Consider the following 22678-nt stretch of genomic DNA (forward strand, 5'->3'; position numbering starts at 1 on the left):
ACACACACACTCTTACACCCCTGTCAACACAGACACACACACACTCCAATACCACAATCAACAAACCATTGGTACACACACTCTTGTACTACTCTCAACACAGACACACACACTCTACAGCACAGTTCTACACCTCTCATGTCATGCTGGCTATGATCACAGCCTTCTTCTGTCAATGTTTCCATGTTTTCCATGCCATGGATGAACTCAGAGCTGTAAACCACCAGTCTGGAAACCTTGTTACTGCACACACACACACCCTTGAGACAGAGAGATAGTTGAAAGGAATGCCGTATTTTCAGCTTAGTGTCTGCTGTGGAGATATGCATTATTCAGGCTGTAGCCCAACAAGTAAACATATCAACATCTGGATGGGTTGTGCTTTCCTGTTTCTATCTGAGAGCTTCAGATGACCCTGGAGTCCCTGCAGCACAGTAGAGGGGAAGGGAGGGAGAAGGCAGGGCGGGAGAGGAGAGAGACTGTGACAGAGAGAGAGAGAGAGAGAGAGAGAGAGAGAGAGAGAGAGAGAGAGAGAGAGAGAGAGAGAGAGAGAGAGAGAGAGAAAGCAGGAAGTGTGAGAGAGAGAGAACAGTATAAGAGTGAGAGTAGGAGACAGGGAAAGGTTGTGGAGGCAGCTTAGCGCGGCGTGTGATGCTGTGTAGGCCAGCCTGGTGTGTGTTAGGTCTGATCTCAGAGGATGCCCAGCAACATGTCTCAGCAGACCAGTTTAGGCATGTGTATTCTGTACTGTACAACAAAACCTCACCATTCCTGACCTCTTATGTCATAACACGTCACATATTATACACAAAGTCTGACACAACATCTAAGACAAAACCACATCATCTTTCAAATGCATGACATCTTGAAGTACTTATTCGAATACCATGTAATTATTAGAATACTCAAACTACCCCCCCCCCCCCAGGTGGGTTTGACCTGGACATCAAAGGCTGGGGCGGGGAGGACGTCCATCTGTACAGGAAGTATCTCCATAGCAACCTGCTGGTGGTCGCGCTCGCCGTCGCGCGGCCTGTTCCACCTGTGGCATGAGAAGCAGTGTGCGGGACGCGCTGGCCCCAGAGCAGTACCGCATGTGCATGCAGTCCAAGGCCATGAACGAGGCGTCGCACGGCCAGCTGGGCATGCTGCTCTTCAGACAGGAGATAGAGGCTCACCTCCGCAAGCAGAAAGCCAGGGGCGGCTCCAAGAAGACCTGAGGGGGGGAGGGAGCGGGGGGAGAGGGAGCGGGGGAGAGGGAGCGGGGAGAGAGGGAGTGGGGGAGGGTCTATTTAGAGGCACTGCAGACTGACCCAGACGGACTGGCCCAGGTCTACTCAGACAGACTGCTTCAATGGCAAAAGAAAGACATAAAAAGATATGTGTTGAACATGGGAACGTGAGAAAAGGCCAGAAGATATGGGATTTTCTTTGATTTGTGAAGTTGGTGCTGTGGATAACATGCTGTGAACTAACACCATCTAGTGGACAGATAAGGAACACTGGGAGTCTGAAATAGCTGACGGACTGAATATGCAATGAACTAAAATGATGTGAAGTCACTTTCCTGCCCTGAACAGGTCATTTTGTATTGGACTTTCTGCAAATAAGATTAGAATGTCTGACATTATATATATATATATTATCAAAACTTGCCATCCCAGGCAGTGTTACAGAGACCAGTGAGACAGTCACAGTTGAAAAGTTGAATTTGATATTATACTGGTGGACTGAATTAGCTGCTTTGAAATTCAACTAGAAGAATCATGACGATGACTTCACCCGAAGTCTGAATGATTTCAAGAGAAGTCTAAATAACTTGACGAATAGTCTGAATGACTTGAGGCATTACCATCCTTCCCACAAGATGAATGAGAGAGCAATAAGATGCAAGTGTTCACCTTTAGGTGCGCCTATCCTAAAAGGAAAGTTGAAGAGATGTTACTATTTTAAAGCCCTTCATCTTATTGTTGGTGCTTGGACAAACGATAGGGTGTTAAAAGGCCAAAGATTTTACAGAAACATTTAGCACTTTCAATGTATATATCAACTTTGTTATTGTACATGATTGGATGTTACATTTCTTGTTACAATTACATTGGCTACTTGTTTTCCCCCATTGTCATTATTATTGTCGCGTCTAATATATACAGTATTTATACAAATATATATTAGAAATGTTATATTTATATTTATAAATACATATGTGTTATGTTATGCAAAATATACTAAATATGTATAAATAAATATAAATGCAGTTTGTGTGTGGGATGTGTTTGAACCATTGAAGTAACAATGGTTTGTTCAAGTTTTTCTTCTCCCTATCTTAACATCGGTAGTGATTAGGACCTTATTAAGTTGTCAGTGGACTTGGTTCAGGTTTGACCTGTAGAGGGGTGCCAAGGAGGATGACAAGGAACCTGGAGGTCAAAGACCTACAGAGCTGCCTGGATGAGGCAGAGAACCTGGAGGTCACAGTCAAAGACCTACAGAGCTGCCTGGATGAGGCAGAGAACCTGGAGGTCACAGTCAAAGACCTACAGAGCTGCCTGGATGAGGCAGAGAACCTGGCCATCAAGGGTGGCAGGAAGCAGCTCCAGAAACTGTCTAGGGTACGTTTGTTTTTTACTTTTAGAAATGTGTTTCCTTCATGTGTTTTTTCTCAAAGAATAAGTTTTCACACAGTCGAAATAACACATTACAAAGCGAAAATATTGACCAGTTTTAATCATCAGTGTGTGTCAAACATTCACCCCAAGCGATCAGTTGCCGTTTATTGACACCAGGTGGCAGGCTAGTATAAGCCTTCCAGTTTGTCCTGCAATGACTACTGTTTGCCTGCAGAGAGCTACAATTTGTAGCATTTCTGTGGTCCTTCCTATCAACATTATTGTTCTGTCAAAAGTTCAGTTTCCAGGATTGCCAGTTTTATGTTTATCTAAGGTTGCGTTATATTTTCCGTCAACTATAACATAATATTTATTGTTAACCCTCCTATTGTGTGTGGGTCAAATTTTACCCACGGAAGTTTATATGCATGAAAAACACCTTTAAATTTTTGGGGATCAAAACAAGGGTTCATTAATGCCTCCAAAGTGGTCTACTGAATACAATTAAACACAATTTCATTAGTTTTCTTTTTTAAATACCTATTTAAAAAAAGTTACATCTGTGATGTTGTCGGTGGTAATTATGGGTGGTCTAAGCATGTAAATAAACAGTAAATGTTGCCAAATCATCATAAATAACTAAAAAGTCAACAACATATAAATAGTATGAATAAAAACCTACAATAATAGTATATTAATATGGTGTAAAGGTATTCAAATTATGTTTCATGCCACTGAATTGTATTGGTTTGAATTCAATTGTAGCATTCAGCAAATATGATGATACCACACACACACACCCATCCCACTCTGTCTTTCACTCACATCCTCCTGTTTACTCACACACTCACTCCTGGTAGTTGTATTATTGTGCTGCTGCCACCCTTCACCATCCCCGTCTCCGCTGTATTGTCTGTATGTACTATCTGGGGGGATTATTTCACTATTTGCTCCCTGCCTCATAGTCTATGTATGTTACAGCTAGATACATCCACTCTGCCAAAGTCAAACCTATTTCCATGTCTATGGTTATCAATTAATGCTCAAATCTAATACATGTCTTGACTGAACTGCCATTGTCAACATGAGCAAAGGAAATCTCACAGCCTATAGAAGAATCCTTATTGACATGACCAACATGGAGGGAAGATTAGTGTTTGTGAACAGTCAGAGGGAGACTAATTGCCACATGACATTTAAATGCTAACATGGTGTACCAGGTAAGCATGCTTGGATGCAAAATGTTAAAAAAAAATGTAAATGTAACCTTCCTAGGGTATACAAATCAAACAATGAGGCCAATTCTTTTTTTGGAATAACTTTGTTTATCATTACCCTTTTATAAATCTTTTCCCTGTTCTGTACATAATAACCAAGTAAAATAGATAAATTATGCCTTTTTTGTACATACATCGTGCATATGCTACTAAATTCAAAGTAATATATATTTAATTATGGATATGGATGGCTGATATATTACTTGGCATATAAAACGTTTCATTGGATGATATTTTTTGCTTTAATTCAGTGCTTGTCAATGTATTAAAACACGGGTCAAATTTGACCCCGCAAACACCAATGTTGTACACTTTTTGAACACGATAGGAGGGTTGCTCAGTCAATAGTTACACAAAGTAACAACAGACAAAAGGAAAGTGGATCACTATTGTGACTGCTAATGGGATATCTTAAAAGCTATCCTTTATTTCTTGACGAGAAATACATTTGAATGTATTCCCCCCCCCCCCCCCCCCCCCCCCCCCCCCCCCTCCCTCCATACTATACAGACATTTACACACACGCGCACTCAAAACACCCATAGTAGGTGGAGCGACCGGCCCGTCGTAAGGCACGGCGCTCTGTACCGTCAGCTCCTGTCATATTATAATGATCCTCGACCGGAGCACCGTGCACAAACCGATAAAGGCAGTCCGCGTCGATGTCGGCTCTGCCACTCGATAAGAAATGTCAGAAGCCTAGGCCTAATCTCTGGTCAGTTTATTGTTCCTGTGTAGACGCTTTTAGTGAACATTTGCAGGCATTTTGCGTTGATTCGTTTACCGTTTTCGGTTCACATTTCTTGACAGTCGAAAATTAGTGCGTCGACAATAAGTCGCCATTTGCTTTTAAATTATTTTTCAAGTGTGTCCAGATATTTATTTTTGATGGACTTTAGTGTTGTTGATTTAATGCGATTTGCGGTTTGCTGAGAACGCACTTTAAGGCGACGACAACAGCGGTAGCTCTGGGAGGAGCAGACACAAGCCTGAGCAGAGTCCACGGGCCGAAGACTAGAAGGAAAGATGTTCGAGACGAGAGGGATACCCTTTATTCTGCTGGACATAGCCTGTCTAGTTCTAGGTATGTGTTTCTTTTAACGGTGTGTATACTCGGTTTGTTTTGGTTGACTTATAAATAAATAACACTGGGGTTTTTTGACAGCCCGGGTCACTGAAAAGAATCAGTTAGGCTTCAGCTCACAAGCGCAGATAAGATAAAGCGTTCTTCGGATGTTTACTTGGTGATTGGAATGCTATAAAAAAGTATCAACATTTCCAAGCCACGAACCAAGAGTAGCCCTATGGTTTGCATTTCATCAGCTGTCTCGGTCAGTCAAGGAAACGCTATCTGTAGCTCAGAGCAGACGACTCACGTCGCCAATGACGCCGCACAAAAGAGGTGTGCGCGTGTGTTTAGGCAGCATCAGGTTGGCCAACTCCTCGCGTGCGCTACAACTCTGAGAATCAGATCGGAATGTCAGTCAATGAGGCAGTTAGATTCCTGTTTTGTAGGGAGGTATAATTCTTCTGTACAGCCTATCCTTAAGGTGTGGTGGAAACATTGACATCATTTACATCATAACGCATTGTCAAGCTACCCTCTCAATTACTCTTCTCTTCTTGTACCTAAATCACCTTTTCTCCCCCTATCCGACCTACAATTAGGACTGATGTCACCCATACTTCTTCCTCCCGACCCTACTCCTTTTCCTTAGCTCTGGTGTTGTCTGTATGTGTGTGTGTGTGTGTGTCTGTCTGTGTAATCTAAAGATAATCTAGTTATGATAATGGGACGGTGGAGTGAGTCATAGATATGGCATCCCAGAATGCAGTGCAGCTGTCCAGGGGATTCCATCTCTGGGGGCTACTGCCAGCTTCCTTTCTGGTGAGGAGGAGGAGGGGGTGTCTCTGAGACAGAAGAGGTGGAGGAGGTGGTCCTGAGTGAGGAAAGTCCTACATGTCTCTGAAGGTTTAGAACCCTGGGTGGATTCCCTGGGGAACAACATGACACCCTGTACCATACTTTTCCATGGTGACAGGGCTGTATTTTTTCTGTTGACACAAAGCGAACCAGCAGACATGGGAGACACTTGTAACGCCGGACACCTGCCTCTATTTCTGTCTGGCATTTGGATCACACACACACACACATACAGCTGACATTGGATGCAATATTTAGTGTCATGGACTTTGTTAAACCCAGGCTAGTGTCTCCTACATATGATAATGGTGGTCCAGTATAATGTGTGTGTGCATGTGTGTATGTGTTGGGGAGAGAGGGAAAACAGCACAATAACAGGTGTATCTTCAGTGCACGGTGTGGAGAGGGGCCTCAAGCTCCAACATCGACATGAATGAAAAACATTGTCCGTTTCCCATCATGCCTTTCACCTGCTATAACAAAGGGCTGATGGACAAGCCAATCAGAGACCAGAAACAGCTGCTCCAAGACTTTGCCCTGTCACAGCCTATTAGCAGGACTGTGCTATCTTTATGGTGTTTTTCCATTTAGCTTGTTAGAACTTGAGCACTATTTTCTGTGATCATAGCTCCAACATAACATGTCCTACTAGAGTAGTATTATATTTGTATAGTTTGCTCATTCTTCATGTAGCGATTATATAATGTTAGAAAAGTTGGTCCTAACCCCCTCAAACGCCCGTCTGGTCTCTCTTGTGAAATATCTCTCTTGTAGCCTACTTTTATGTCGTAAAAAAGTTTACCGAAACACTTAAATTCACAGTTTTATGAAAATAAGTTGTAGTCTGGTAGAGAACAATGCTACAGACCATCAACCCTTTGAAGTGTTGGGTTGAACCTTGACCCTTACATGTGTGTTTGATTTCTGACCTCTGACTCCTCTTTCCCTCGGCAGCGGGCATGCCCCTGGCAGCCTTTAACCTGGCTAAGATCCGCCCCTACCAGCGGGGCTTCTTCTGTCATGACGACACTATCAGCTACCCATTTCACGACAGCACCATCACCTCCACGGTCCTCTACACTGTGGGCTTTACCCTGCCCATTAGTTCTGTGAGTAGCAAACTAGCCAGCTAGCATGGCTAGCCAACAACCAGGAAACCAAAAAACAAACAAACAATTAAACTTGTCACTCATTGACTAATAGCTACATATTTCATGATAATCAACGCATGAACAGCTGCTGCCTAACAAGGATCTTTCAGCAGTGCTCCTTCCGTTTGGAGTGAGCCTTGGTTGAAATGTCCTGACATTTAGAAGGATGTCTACTGAGTTTAGGTGTACACAGCGCTACACAACATAAACCACACAACACTGAACCACATACCACCAACAAACAATGAGATGTCACATCAGCTCTGCAACGCGTTAACGCCACAAAGTCAACGGAAAGAGAGTTTATAGATAGCGAACACTACTTTTACCTTCATACCTGATGTATCTTACGTATCTCGCCTCTGTTTTCTCAGGGTTGCTCAGTGTGTGTGTGCGCGTGTGTGTGTGTGAATGTCTTAGAGGGGTTTGGGTTAGGGTTATGGTGTCCTCACACTTAACCAGAAACTGAGGAGGAGAAAGGAAGGACACAGTCATCTTTTTGTCCCTAAATAGCTGAAACACTTCTCTGGAACATAATAATTTGATACAGATTCCATTTAAAAGAAGGACAGAGACAGCAGCAGTTCTTGCACACTATGTTCTCTGTAAGTGTGTGTGTGTGTGTGTGTGTGTGTGTGTGTGTGTGTGTGTGTGTGTGTGTGTGTGTGTGTGTGTGTGTGTGTGTGTGTGTGTGTGTGTGTGTGTGTGTGTGGTGGAAGAGCCGGAGTTCTGACTGCTATTCAGGGTTGAGGGCAGAAATCTTGCCTCTGTGTGTGCTGTATTGATTACAGACCAGCCTTTTCCTGGCCTTTAGGGTTCACTGTGATGAAAGCCTCAACCTTCTATCAAAAATCTCACTTGACAGACCAACAGAACAGGCAGGGAGGTAGACAGAAGGAAACAGTGTTGGTGCTCGTCGCTTCTTGTCTGTGTCCACTGGATCTGTCGCTGACTAATCTACCTGTTGGGAACGTTCTCTAACACGTCGACTCACTAACAAGGTGTTTTGTGCTTCAGCAGGGTCTCTTTACCTGGGGGTTGACCCCCCTCTCAGTACCTGGGGGTTGACCCCCCCCCCCCCCACATGCTCTCCCTAAGAACCCCCCTAACTTCTCCTCCCCCTCTCGCAGGCTGGCTGGAGTACATCGCTCGTAAAGGTCAGGGGTCGGCGATGGCCACAGAGCGTGGCTGTTGTAACTCATTTTCTGTTTTCTCTCGTTGCCCCTTTGCTAGCTGGACTGCCGTTCGCAATACTCACACTGCAACACGATCCGTTCAGGCGGGGTTTTTTCTGTAACGATGATTCCATCAAGTACCCACTGAAGGACGACACCATCACTTATCAGTTGTTAGGGGGCGTCATGATCCCTGTCACTGTACTCACTGTAAGTCCCCTCTTCCTCTCTTAACGCACCTCCCTCCGCCGCCCACGCCCACTTTTTTTTAATCCTCCCTGCCTCCCTCCTTCATCGCTGTCTGTCATATAAACCGTTTCCCCTTTTCTGGGGCTTGCCCTTTTCTGTGTGTCATATAAACATCCCCGTCGATCTGACATGTGTGTTTTAACTGCCCCCGCCATGATATAACTCTGTATGATCATTCAAGTGGCTCTAATGTTGTGCATCCATTCAAACCTTCACTGCCTCACTGGGAACCGTCCTGTGCTTGCTGGCACCATCGTGTCTGTCACATTGGTATCCTGAAACAGATGACCTCTCTATCTGCGGGATGTACTGTAACAGCCAGCCAGCCAGCCGCACAACCAGAGAGTCAGCCACCCATATACGCATCCAACCAGCCATTCTGTCAGTTAGCCATTCAACCATGCGTGTTTGGCATTATGTGTGTGTTGAAGAACGTGTGTATGAGAGAAAGCAGGATGGGAGCTCTGTAAAGAGGAAGAAGAGACAATCCCTCTTCCTAGATTCTAAACTGACATAAAAAGGCAGTTTGAAAACTGACATGCACATCCTTGTTTTGCACATGGTCTAGTCTCGTAGAACCGACGTAGGGCCGGAGCTTTGTGGAGCACTGTTAGTCCTAGCACTAACCATAGTCCTAACCTTAACCCTAGTACTACGCTAACTCAAACTCTAGTCCATCATCTTTTCCCAGATGCTTCCCCTCTGTCCATCTCGCTCTGTTAAACACACACACACACACACACAAACACCTGTTTAGAAGTACACAAACTTTATTAGAACTGACTGTTCTCCTATATGTCAGGATATTTCACCTAAAACTCTTCTACTACCTACTATCTACCTACTATTATCTACTACTGTTAGTCAATTTCATGTGAATGACTAATATAACAAACATTGTGTGTAGGTGATTGTGTAGGTCAGACGGACCTGTACACTAATTCCTGTCTCCTCCCTCCCTCCCTCCCTCCCTCCCTCCCTCCCTCCCTCCCTCCCTCCCTCCCTCCCTCCCTCCCTCCCTCCCTCCCTCCCTCCCTCTCTCCTTCCTCTCACCCTTATCCTCCATGGGAGCAGATGATCGCTGGGGAGTGCCTCTCAGTTTATCTGAAGCGCATCCAGTCCAAGTCCTCTTTCAGCAACAGCTACATGGCCTGTCTCTATAAGGCCATCGGAACTTTCCTGTTCGGGGCGGCCATGAGCCAATCACTGACTGACATCGCCAAATACTCCATTGGTCGGCTGCGCCCTCACTTTCTGGATGTGTGCAAGCCTGATTGGAAGCAGATCAATTGCACTGTGGGGGACTACATTGAGGACTTTACCTGCACTGGAGACCAGAGGCTGTCCAATGAGGGCAGGTGGGTTCAGTTTCAGTTTCCGTGGAAACTAAGGACTAGGACTGTGTTGGGGTGGCCAGGGTGGGGCTGCCCTGTGGGACTCTCCCTGTTTCTCCCTAGCTTCTGAAGGTCATGTTTACCTGGGTGGGTGCTGCACACCCTGCCTGGAACTCATTAGGAGATCTTTTGTGGTGAAAAGAGCTGGTCACAATAACCTCAGGATTTTGCTGTGTGAGCTTGTTAGAGCTTAATGTATGGGTGTGTACCTGCAGACCGGTGTTCAGATCAATAACAAGTCTCTCCATATGGAATGCACCCTTGCATAAAACTACTGCAAACGTGGTTTAAGTGGTAGACATGGTGACTCGCCAAAAAACCAGTTGCATCATGTTTTGAAATGTAATATAGTGAGTTGACATTCACTGACATGCAGTTCCACGTCTTAAGTGCTATCATTGTAATGTTAGAGATAGATGAAGTAGATGTGTATGAGATAGATGAAGTAGATGTGTATGAGATAGATGAAGTAGATGTGTATGAGATAGATGAAGTAGATGTGTATGACAGACTAGTGTGGTCAGGTGAGGAGTGTCTGGTCTGGTAGCTGGGTTATCAGCATTTTGGAGGGTTCCTAAATAGAACCCTTCTAGAATGTCTTCCTCACCCATGAAATAATGCCATCCCGCACTGTGTGTGCATAAGAGAGAGAGCTTGTGTTTGTTATCAGTCATCTCAGTCCGGATGCCCCGTCAGGCCAGTGCAGTGCTGCCTGTATAAACAGGAAGCCCCAGAGGCCCGCAGGATAGGGAGGACCCACCCTTTCAAACCAGCGCTGTCCTAACATCCCACTTCCCCTAGCCCTGGCAACTCTCACACACACACACATACACACACCAGGGTCCCAGCAGTCATGGAAAAACCTCGATAGTCAGGAAAAAAACATCGACCTTAAAATACTTTATTTGATTATTATTGTTTCTACTGTCCGTAATGATGAAATTGACTGTTGGCTGTACGGCTGGTACATTTAAGCAGTTATTTTGGCACCTCATCTTCTGAAACATTATCAGGACAGAGCTCAGCATTAAGACTTCCCAGATTTGATGTTGGGTTTAGATCGGATGTTGGGAGCTATATTTAGTAAATGACAATGAAAGGAAACCATTTAAATATGCGTATCATCAATTGCTTACATTTGTTGGAGATGGTTTTTGTTGGAGATTATGCACATTATTCATGTTAATTATAAGCATTGACTTAACTTCAACCAGGAAAAAATCTTGTAACATAGAAACTGTTAGTTTGAACTGAACCTGGAAAATGATGATTAATCTTCCCATGCCATGATTCTGTCAGTTGACCGTACCCATTTCCTGTGTGTAGTCCCCCATTTGTGCAGTGAGAACAATTGGTCTGATATATCTTACCAGGCCAAGCCCAAGCAGAGGACAGAGGAAATCTGTCTAGCTCTCTACAGCCACCTTAGCATCTCATGTCCAATGGTTGTTGCCCTCCAACCTACAGCTATCCCATAATGCCTCTCTCTGTCGGTTGCAGGTTGTCCTTCTACTCAGGCCACTCCTCCTTCTCCATGTACTGCATGCTCTTCTTGGCTGTAAGTACTGCCTCCTCAACAACACTAGAACAGCACATACTGACACTAGATCAGCAGGTAAGACAGTATTACACATACTAATACTACAACAGCACTGGATATGCTAACACTAGAACAGCATATAGCGCTGTGCTTGCAGGTGTAAATATGTGTATGGGGACAGAAGAGTAGAGGATGTGGTCTGGCCTCTGCAGCAACTGTTAAAACAGTCCTAGTAAACAAGCCCACCACAGAAGGCCTAACCCTCTCTGATGTCACTAAGAGGGGGTTAAAGAATAACTACATTGTTCCCCCTTAGTTGTTTAGCTTGAAGTTGAAATGTAACTGACAATGTTAAACACACTTGACACTCCTGTACACACCCAAGACATGCGTCCAGACTCCTCTTCACACGGTTCAATTTTCATGACCTGTCCAATCCCCTCCCCACAGCTTTACCTCCAGGCCAGGCTGCAAGCTGATTGGGCGAGGCTCCTGCGGCCCACCGTCCAGTTCTTCCTGATTGCGGCTTCCGTGTACACGGGGCTGTCCCGGGTGTCGGACTACAAGCACCACTGGAGCGACGTGCTCACTGGGCTGGTGCAGGGGGCACTCATGGCCATCCTGGTGGTCAGTACACCTAGCCTCACTTCCTCCCTGCTCATCTGTCAATCATCTCTAAAGTCTAGTTTGTGTTGGGGTTGGAAGGGTTGGATCTCCTCAAGCAGGGCAGTTAAGGACATCTTTTTTCCCCCTCCCTCCACAGGTTTTCTGCGTGTCAGACTTCTTCAGGAAGAGAGTGGAGCCTCAGAAGGAGCTGGAGGTTCCCCACACCACGCTCCAGGAGACACCAACCAATGGAAACCACTTTGAAAGCCCTAACTAAGCTGTGATTGGCTGGGAGGGAGGAACCATATGGCATGCAGCTGCTGTGTCAGTGGGGAGATTTTTACTGCATGCACCCACTAAGGGCTTGGACCACTGGGGGAGGGAAGGAGGGGGTGAAGGGTGGGTGTAGCTCTCCGGGGACCTGTGAATGTAATGCTACTTTGTGCTTTTGTCTTTTCTATGGGGGAGGGGCAACGAGTAAATCCATCTCTGGTCTGGGGACAGATTCTAGAGGAGTGAGCAGTTAATATTAGCCACAGTAGCTTCCTACCTTTGAGACAACCCATCACATCTAGATTGTAGCAATATCAGCTCAGATTTCGCATCCATGGTAAACTGACCCCAGACCAGATCTCAGACAAACTTTTTCATGTTGGTCTTTGTGCATACTCAGCTCCATTCTGTCTCCTTCACAAACTCTTCACCTGCACACTTTCCCCCCAGTTCCTGTGCATGGGACTGAGTGGTAGAGATTAGACCCCTAATGTCCAGCCTGACCCTGACCCTGCCCCCCAGCCTTGTCTGAACAGGCCCTGGCTGCTCCAGGTGAGGAGGTAGGAACAGGATGGAACTGGTTCCCTGGTTGCCTTGGCTGAATGCTGCTACTGCCAGCTCAGTGTCCTGTGTAAGCTAACCCACCATGACAAGCCACACCCAAATAACCACAACTCAGATATACTTTACTTCATCTGCATGGGTAAAGAAATCACTATACAGACTTTTTTATTAAAATGTTAAAATTATGTACATGTTTGTGATGTTTGATGCTTTCTGGACGAAGAACAAAGTGGACAAAGCCATTGATGCTCTTGAACATAAACAAATTAAAAACCAAAAATAAATGTAGTTCAGCGTGTTTTTTCTGAGACCATGATGGAAGAAGAACTGGAGAACAGTCAACCAACCAATAAAGAGTATCCCTTAACAACACAAATCACAGACTTGCAGAGTCCATCCAATTAGAGGCAGGCCAGCATGAGAAATCCAATCACAAGTAGAGGCTGGCAGCAAATACGATATCCCTCTTGATCTTGGTTATACCTGTAGAGAAATAGGAAACATGATACTCCCACAGTGATCACTCCCTAGACCAGCAGTACTGACCTGTCAGTGATCTTTCTGGACCAGCAGTACTGACCTGTCAGTGATCTCTCCCTAGACCAGCAGTACTGACCTGTCAGTGATCTTACCTTCAGAAAACTTGTTCTCCAGCTCTGTGTTGCCGATGGCCTTGGCAGCTTGACACATCTGCCTCAGCAGCTCCTCCAGACGACGCATACACCTTATTATACTGCCTAAACATCACATATACACCTCAGATTCTACTGCCTAAACATCACATATACACACACTCAGATTCTACTGCCTAAACATCACATATACACACATCATTCTACTGCCTAAACATCACATATACCCGCACTCATATTACACTGCACTCATATTACACTGCTTGCAAATGACATTACACACATTCATGTGAAGGTCAGGGTAGGTGGTTGCTAGCCTACCTTCGAAGACGTCGGTCATCTTGCAGATCTGGGCGAAGCTGGATCCGTTGGCCCAGGTGTACACCACGTCCATCAGGTGAGGGCGGAACTGGTTGAGGTACGTGTCCTCGTCCACATCCAGCTTGGCCTCCGCAGACACCTTGGCTATACGCTTGGCACACTCCTGACAACCAATGGGAACAGACCAGGACGTGTCAGGTGGTCAGAGGAGTAGTGTGGTGATGAGGGGGGGGTCAGAGGTCAAGGTGGTGTTGGGGTTTACCTGCATCTGTCTCAGCGGGCCAGCCAGCTGCTCTGTCAGCTTGGGCATCTCTTGGGCCTGGGGAAGATCTACCGTTAGTCTGATTCAACGCAGATTCTACTCCTGACGTCCAATCACAGTGCTCCAACGAGAACGCGCGCGTGTGTGTTACTTACGTTCTCCTGGAACACAAAGCAGCTGAGCAGAGCGGTGGCCTGCTCGGCCGTCAGGTCGTTGAAGAGGCCGTTAAACACCATCTCAGTCAGGAGAAGCTCATCAGCGCTGGAGAGAGAACACACACACACACAGTCAGCTTTACAGGACTCCCAACACCTGGTTAGGACCGTCCCACTAGAAGCGCTTGGTCCAACAGGGCCGTCCTGACCTGCTGATCTCGCACGCCACGCGGCCCTTCATCTCGATGACATCAGAGGACGTGGCGAAGCCGAGGCGGCGGAGGACGCGCTTGCGGCACTTGAGCTCGTCCATCTGCAGCACGGTCCTGGCCTTCTTCAGGTCCCGCTTGGCCCCCTTGATGTCCCCGGCAATCTGAGACACACACATATGTGATGCTTCAGACATGACAAGAGGCACTGTGTGTGTGTTTGGATTTGGTTGTCTAGCCCATACACACGTCTAGGCAAACTGTCCCTGGGTAAGACAATTATCCACTTTAATGCTCATTAGAACAGTCTTCTGAGGCTGGTCTACCAACCCGACACAGACCTGAGCGCGCGCAGACACACACACACACACACACACAACACTACAGCTACAAAGACAGCCTGTGTTGTCTGAATAAAGATGACGTCGCTCACCCATAGACACTTGTCACCTGACTTTACGATGGCTGAAGCCTGGAGGCTCACTGCTTGTAGAGAACAACTGTGTTTACTGTGTGCGTGTGTGTGTGTGTGTGTGTGTTAAAGAGGGTGGATTAGCAAGTCCCAGATGACAGATAGAAGAGGTTTTTATAGAACAGGTGTTAATCCCATGTCAGCCCCAATCAAATTAAGCAATCTAGTTAACAGAGATTAGCCGAGGCTGCTCGCTGTCAGAGAGAACACACACACAAAGCTTCCAGTGGTCTCAAATGTGATCCTCTGGGGAAGCCAGGCAGGAAGTAACACACCCTACTTCCTGTGTTTATGCTCTCTATGCCAGGTCTAGAGCCTGCCAACAGGAAGTGACCTTAGAGGTCTATAAACAATGGATCAAATTTGGCATTCCCCACAACTGGTGCATAGTGATAAGATGCATGTATGGACGCGTGCTCGCACACACACACACACACTTGTCCACCCACCAGAGCCTTCCTCTCACAGAGGGAGTAGACAGCCTCCAGGGAGGGGTCACTGTGGAGGGGGTGGGAGTACATCCTGTGTTCGAAGGCCTCCACCTTCTGGATGACCTTCTTGAGGGCGGGGTCCTTGATGCCCATGTCATCGACCGGGTCCAGCAGGGGCACGCCGTCAGGGAAACGCTTCTGGACCTCCTGTGCATGCAGACACACACACAATGTAGTGAGGGCATTGCTACTTGTTATATTTTTGAAGGACCTAATGGTGTGTGTGTGTGTGTGTGTGTGTGTGTGTGTGTGTGTGTGTGTGTGTGTGGGGGGGGCTACCTGTATGGACCGAAGCATGCTCTGCCGGTTGTCATGGGGACGCAGGTCTTTGGGGATGTAGAGACGGACGGAGCTGATGGACGTGAGGAGGTGGAGCATCACCGGCACCACCTGACCAGGAACAAGGAAGTGCACAGATTGAAAAACGCAACCAAAATGCTGAGTCATGGCAGCACAGGGGGGAGCAGGATGGGGGATGGACTCTGCTGGGACAGCCCCACCTGCATCTCGCCCTTCTCCCCCGGCCCGGCGGGCTTGGCAGCCTCCGTGGAGGCGTTCTTCACACTCTCCTTGCTGCAGTGGACCAGAACCTCCACCACATACAGAGTGTCCTGCTCTGGCGAGATCACCTGGACACACACACACACACACACACTGAATCTCATGCCCTTCACGGTGTGCAATACTAGAAGAAGAAAGATGTGTTCCATTGTCCACCTTGACGTTGGTCTTCTTGGAGAAGTTGACCACCACACCCCATCCAAAGTCTGCAGCATCCTTCTTCACCTGAGGGAACAAGCACAAGATCTCTCTTCATCTACGACATCTCATAGAACCCGAGGCTTCTCATGTATGGGTCACATGTTAGTTTGCACGCTACCTTGACCAGGCGACCAGGCTGCAGGAAGGGCAGGCAGTATTTGGGCTTATGGATGAACTCTTCAATCTCCTTGGCCAGTTTGGCCAGCTGCTGGCGGATCTTATAGTAGGTCACCACACTCTCCTCGTTGGGGATCTGGATGGCATTGTACTGCTCCTCCAGGCTACTCATTTCTGCACACGTCAACAACAACAACAACACATGCCATGAGCCGTTTGTGCCTGACACTGTAGCAACACTACACACACCTCTTTCTCCACTGTGAACTTGGTGACACGTGGCCCCACTCTGGACTAGGATGCTTCATATAGGATGTAGTGTGTGGATGGTAGTATGTAGTGTGTGGTGGAGAGTAGCATGTACGTACTCTCTACCACCCCAGGCACAGCGCGGTAGTGCTGGAACTGGTAGAAGGACTTCTCCAGCATGTACTCGGGGTTGATCTCCTCCACCCTCAGCAGGTTGAGGACCATGTTGTAGGTGAGATGGAAGGCACTGTTCAGAGGGTCTGCTGCGCCCTGGAGGGACAGAGTGTGTGAGGGGGGGGGGGGGGGGGGGGGGGGGGGGGGTGTTAGGAATACACCGTGACACTGGGGTTGAAGGATGCTTGTTTGCACTGAAGGGACTTTCAAACCAAGTGGATGGACATTTGACAGGCCAGGAGAAGAGTGTTCCTGTGGACCCAAGTGGTCAGGGTTACACCCACACACGTCCTACCTTGAGCAGCTCTTTGCCCTTGGCTGGGTTCATCTTCTCATCCACCATGAAGATGACGATGCCCCTCTCGTCCATGCCTCTCCTACCTGCTCTCCCGGACATCTGGATGTACTCCCCAGACGTGATCTGTGCGCACACACACACACACAGCGGTCAGTCTTAAATCACATAAGGTACCAACACCCAGCTGTGACTGTACATCCTGCTGTGTCAGCTGCAGGCCCGCTCCTCTGAACTGGGAGATGGCTGAACACACAGAACTAGGGAACACATTCCAGTGTGTGTGTATGTAAGAGAGAGATTTGGAATTCTGATCCACAGCCTCCTTGCTCAAAAACTCCACTTGGCTGTTTATCTGACGTCAAAGCAAGAGTGCACGGCCTTATAAAGCCCTGCGCACACATGACAGTGTGCGCACACACACACACACACACACACACACGCAGGTGCGCTAATGGCAGGCACAGTTACCCAGCGGAAGTCTTTGCCGTCAAACTTGCGAGCGCTGGTGAAGAGCACAGTGCGGGCCGGCATGTTGATCCCCATGGCGAAGGTCTCCGTGGCAAACAGGGCCTGAGCAGGGAGAGAACACTGCTAAGAATACCTCACATACAGGGTCAAACGTTCGGGTCAGGTCTATCCCAAGATAGGGTCCTAACCGGGCCCGGTCAGACCAGTTAGGGTGAAATTCACCTAGCAAGTAGACATAGACCAGGTAGGGTCAAAGCAGGTCTGGGGTCAAAGCAGGTCTGGGGTCAAAGCAGGTCTGGGGTCAAAGCAGGTCTGGGGTCAGCAGGCTGGGGCCTCACCTTGATCAGGCCTTCAGAGAACAGGATCTCAATGGTCTCCTTCAGGATGGGCAGCAGACCTCCATGATGGATCCCGATCCCTCTTTTCAGCAGTGGCAGGACATGCTCCACCTGCAGACACACAGTACAGCTGGGAATATACATGGAGGGTGGACAGGTCCTTTACCAGTAACATCGTCTTGTTACTGCGTGCGTGGGCTAAGAGTAGCTCAACATTAAGAAAGTGGATCTTGTGGGGACATTCTCTTGGGCCTTACCACTTCAGGTGCTCTTTCTAGTTGGGTTTAGGGGGGGGGGGGGTTAGGGTTACAAAGTAAGGGATAACACGGTATTGATTGAAGGGGAGTGAATTGTAGGTCCTCACAAGGATAGTAAAACAAACCAGTGTGTGAGGGGGGCTGGCTGGGGGGGGGGGGGGCATACCTGAGGTAGCTTCTTGTCTTCATCAGACAGACAGTCCACAGCGTTGTTGAACACCTCCTCCACTAGCTTCTTCTCATCCTCTGAAACGTAAAAATAGAAATGTCTCCTTCCCGTGTGTGTTTAATATCCTGGCTCTCTGTTGTATAAACACTTCAGAAGCTGTATCATAACAGAGAAAGAGGAAAGATGATGTGGTAGGCCAGAAAACTGGTGTCAACATACACTTGACCTAGACAAACATCTTAGGACAGAAGACTAAGGAGGGTACGAAGGTGCCCCAATTTAACATCTACTTGAGAAGGAGCTGACGCAGCTAGCAGTCATCTGAGCGGGATGACTGTTCTCATTGCCAATATCAACAACACACCATTGATTAATAATGTCGGCCTGACATTAGGGGTTGACATTACTGACTTGATTAGAGAGGGAACACAGGAAGATTAGAACTAGGACTTACTAGGTCCGAAGTAAGGAAATGACCTGACCACAGCAGACTAAACAAACAGGGTTCCCATTATGAGATGTTCGATCAACTGTATAAATATGTGTACAAATTCTCATGTTCAGGCAGATCAGCTCTCGCCAGAGTGATCTCTGTATGTATGATCTAAACCATGTGCCAATAAAGAGCCTTGTTGCGTGAGCCAAATCTCGCCGAGCTTTATTCTCACAGACGCAACCTAGGAAGCCTGAAACCGCCTCCCACAATGACGCCCCCCCATCCTCCTCCCTCTTCTCATCTCTAACCCCTTCTCCTTTCATGGATAATGTAATAATAATGATGATGATAATAATAATAATAATGTGTTTATTTAGCGCTTTTATCCAAAGACATACTGGAGGAATTTTAACTTGCGTCCTTTTGATCTGCAGTTGAATGCCCTTACCACTAAGCTACGCCCACCTTTAATGCCCCCCCCCCGGCTGAATAAGCATGCTCTTCATCTGGAGATGTTTGTCAACAGCTGACCTGCAGCAGACCAACCACCATATTCAGTCTGTGTGCCGCCTGTTTGGACAGGTAGCTAATCCTATCACACACAACAGTGTGAGGCGTGGGGAGGAATGTGTGGTGTCAACACTCACGCAGTAAAAACTGTCCCAGCTCAGGCCAGAGGCATGTGTGAGCGTGTGTGTGTGTGTGTGTGTATGTATGTGCGTGGAGCTTACCCGTGTTGAAGTCCAGCTTGGACACTTGCAGTGCATAGGCCTCACACTCCTTCTTACTGAAGCTGAAGATGATTACTGGCTGGAAGTTCCTCTCCATGATCATCTTCACTATCTTGAACACATTGGAATGTCCTGAGAGACACACACACACATTGAATTAGCGGTGCATAAGATTCATTGGTTAATTTAATGGTTCCCAACCCTGGTCCTCGGGACCCCCTGTCCTGCATGTTTTAGATGTTTCCCTGCTCCAACACACCCGATTCAAATGAATGGTCATTAACAGGCGACCACTGGGTTAATTGGTGACTGATGCCCCATAGTGTTTGGCTCCCCCTACCTCTGGTTCCTCCTCTGCGCCCCTTGGCGTCCCACTTGCCCCCCGCGCTGCTCGCCCCAGAGTCCCCGGCATCGCGCAGCACCTGCATGGCCGTGTTGAAGTTGTCCTCGCGGAACTCCCCCTGACAGACAAGAGTAGACGAGCCCAGATCAAACAGGGTCAGACGAGGACACATGAGACTGCACAGCTAACATCCATCCCCCAGACACACACGGCATGCTGTCAAGAGTTTGCAGACACGAGACACCGTGTAATCAATGACAGTCTCTGAACTGGTTTATAACTCAGAGAGTTATAAACACTTAACTGAGTACCATGGCAACATGCTGAGTCACTGTGTGTACAGATACACAGTAAATAATGGAGGGTTATTAATCTTGCATTCTCTCATCAGAGTAACTGATCCACAAACAGCCCAGAAGCCTGCGTGTGTGTGTGTGTGTGTGTGTGTGTGCGCACGCTCCAGTGTGTCTCCTTACGTTCTCGTCAACCACCAGATGGAGTCCATCGCCCCCTGCAGGGAAGATGTAGTGCTGCAGGGGTGTGGGCCTGTAGTCTGTGTACACCACATGACAGGGCTGCAGGCAGAGAGGGGACACATGAGAACGCTGTTTACAGCTGGAGGGGTTCCAGACAGGACCAGACCCTAACATGAACACGGAGAAACTCATCATCACTACATAGAGCTCCCTCCCGGCACCTGTTTGTGGAGGTGGCAGATCCACTCTGCAAACTGCTTGGCGTTGGGGATCGTGGCGGACAGGAAGACATAGTGGACATTGTCAGGAAGCAGGATGATCGTCTCCTCCCACACAACTCCACGTTCTACAGGAAGCGCACACACACGCTCTTTACACCCGGGCTACATCTTCACCACATCTCAGGTCACGGGGCTCAACATTTCTCCAAACATAAAGGAGTTGCTCTGTGTCCTCGTTCTCCCCAGAGTGTGTGTGTGAGCGAGTGTGTATTCACACCTGCGTCTCTCATGTAGTGGATCTCATCAAAGATGACCCAGCCGACTTCTCTCATGACCTCGGACCCTCGGTACAACATGCTCCTAAGGATCTGGAACAACAAACCATCCAAAACATATCCTTCAAGCTATAAGAATCCAAGCATCATCAGGTCAGTCCAGTTCACAGCTCATGGAGCTGCAGTCACAGCTGAATCTCATCACGTAGGGGGAGGAGGGGGGCGTTTATACAGCCCACCTGGACGCAGCCGTCAATCATACCTCCGTTGTCATGACGAGGCAGGAAGCGGTGGGGTTGATGGTGACGTCGCCGGTCATCAAGCCCACATCTTGGAACTCTTCGTACATCTCCCGGTACTTCTGGTTGCTCAGGGCCTTGATAGGGCTGGTGAAGATGACCCTCTGCTTCTCCCTGAGTGCCAGGGCGATGGCGTACCTGGAGGGGGGAGGGTTTTGCCAGAGGCAGGCAGATATGAGTAACGCTCCGGACACCAGTGGGTGCGTTTGTGAGCGGCTGGCTGGCGTGAGGATGCACATGGAGGTGCTCGACTCACTCTGCACACACGGTCTTCCCGGCAGAGGTGTGGGCGGAGACCAGGACGGACTGGTTGTTGTCGATGCAGAGGAGGGCCTCGCGCTGGAACGGGTCAAGGATGAAGGGGTACTCCTGAGGGAGAGACCAGAGTCACCTGGGGCTCTACTCAGAGACACTCTAGTGGGCAGTGTGACCCTGTGTAACGACACGTGAAGTAGAGAGCAGGACAGTACAGTGACAGTACCTTGGCAGCTTTTCCCACCCGAGGTTTCAGAGGAGTGTACTCCTCATTGTCAGGTAGAGCCACCTGGAGGGGAGAAGAACTGCATGTTCACACGGCAACTCTGAAGGGTTCACAGAGCTGTGTCCTACAGCACATCTACACTGGTGAACTTCAATTCAAAGATCGTATTCAGTCTTGAGTTAAGAATGACTCGACAACATCCTCCAGAGAGCTTGTACAGCATGATGTACCTCGTGGTTGCATCCCTCCACAGTCTCCACAGGCTGGACCTTCACCTTGGGCATCAGGTCAGCCAGGCTGGTGGAAAAACACAGTCCCTCTCTGGTCAATATTGGTTTCAGAAAGCAGTTACATGTCCAGTTAAATACAGACACCTCTAAGAACCCGTAGCAGATTCAGCAGCAAGAATGTTCCAGCTGGAGTGCTTAAGTAGTGAATTACTTACTTGATCTCCTCGGCGGAGACTGTATCCAACTTCGGCTTCTTCCCAAACAACGTTTCTTCCGTTCCATCGGTGTCTGCTTCTCTTTTCATCTGTGGAGAAGACGCATCCTTGTCCCTGGTCCCAAGATTCTCACCTGCTTTCCTGTTAGGAACAAGTTTCATAGCAAACCTCAATACAGTATTGTCTTTTCGGGGATGCGTGCCACACCAAATTGATAGATTACGGTCTTCATCAACCATAACTGTAATATGTACAAACACAATCTGCTTAACGTATCATTGTGCATTCACGTCTCCCACAAGTTGGCTAGGTAGCACTGTACGGTAGTTAGCATTAGCAGTTAGCAAGTGTGTAGGCAACGGTCCTCTCACTTCAGTCTGGGATTATTTGTAACGTCGGAGCTAAATGTATTTCCTTCAATGCAATTGCACCATACATACCCCGTTAGCGGTGCTGACTGAGTACACTTTTTACTACTCGAAGAAGTTTGTTCATCATCAAACACGCTGAACAAATCGTCTCCAAACGCGTCCGCCATGCTTGCAAATGCCTGGATACAACCAAGGGTTGCCAGATCTGAGTATTTTATCCGATTATTACTCCCATCAATGAGTCATAAACCACCCAAGTGAGCTGTCTTTTCACATACATAAATTACCAAATCAGTCAACAAAGACACGTTTCCCCTTTCTCTTATTCTCTTAATGGGTATCTCAATTTGATTTTGCCAGTGTAGCACAACAAAAATGCCAATCTAACAACTGGGCTAAAAACAAGTTAAATAATAAAGTATCTGGCAACCCAAAAAGCTTCATCCGTCAAACCGAGAACCACT

The 22678-nt window shown here is 47.6% G+C and overlaps 2 protein-coding genes across 3 annotated transcripts; one reads left to right on the forward strand and one right to left on the reverse strand.

The window, feature by feature from the left end:
* The first annotated feature begins 4459 nt into the window (after positions 1-4459).
* plpp1a (phospholipid phosphatase 1a) lies at positions 4460-13050 on the forward strand. 2 transcript variants are annotated; one of them, XM_047044675.1, is made up of 6 exons: positions 4460-4970; positions 8195-8346; positions 9460-9743; positions 11280-11337; positions 11770-11946; positions 12083-13050. In XM_047044675.1, the coding sequence occupies exons 1-6, from the start codon at positions 4913-4915 to the stop codon at positions 12200-12202; spliced, it is 849 nt and encodes a 282-aa protein (XP_046900631.1). In that variant the 5' UTR covers positions 4460-4912; the 3' UTR covers positions 12203-13050. The 2 variants fall into 2 exon arrangements, with proteins under 2 accessions (XP_046900631.1, XP_046900630.1); XM_047044674.1 differs by lacking the exon at positions 8195-8346 and adding an exon at positions 6765-6919 and having other exon boundaries at positions 4472-4970.
* On the reverse strand, positions 12379-22427 carry mtrex (Mtr4 exosome RNA helicase). The gene is made up of 27 exons (XM_047044669.1): positions 22284-22427; positions 21844-21984; positions 21629-21695; positions 21399-21461; positions 21174-21286; positions 20881-21055; positions 20621-20711; positions 20344-20468; positions 20123-20221; positions 19644-19764; positions 19304-19435; positions 18134-18213; positions 17711-17821; positions 17373-17474; positions 16902-17027; positions 16552-16702; positions 16185-16357; positions 16022-16090; positions 15805-15933; positions 15584-15694; positions 15263-15451; positions 14342-14505; positions 14133-14238; positions 13978-14034; positions 13716-13878; positions 13395-13499; positions 12379-13245 (listed from the first exon to the last, which is right to left on the reverse strand). The coding sequence occupies exons 1-27, from the start codon at positions 22379-22381 to the stop codon at positions 13193-13195; spliced, it is 3114 nt and encodes a 1037-aa protein (XP_046900625.1). The 5' UTR covers positions 22382-22427; the 3' UTR covers positions 12379-13192.
* Between the last annotated feature and the right edge of the window lie 251 nt (positions 22428-22678).

The sequence above is a fragment of the Hypomesus transpacificus genome, chromosome 22 (assembly GCF_021917145.1).
Source record: "Hypomesus transpacificus isolate Combined female chromosome 22, fHypTra1, whole genome shotgun sequence".
NCBI lineage: Eukaryota > Metazoa > Chordata > Actinopteri > Osmeriformes > Osmeridae > Hypomesus > Hypomesus transpacificus.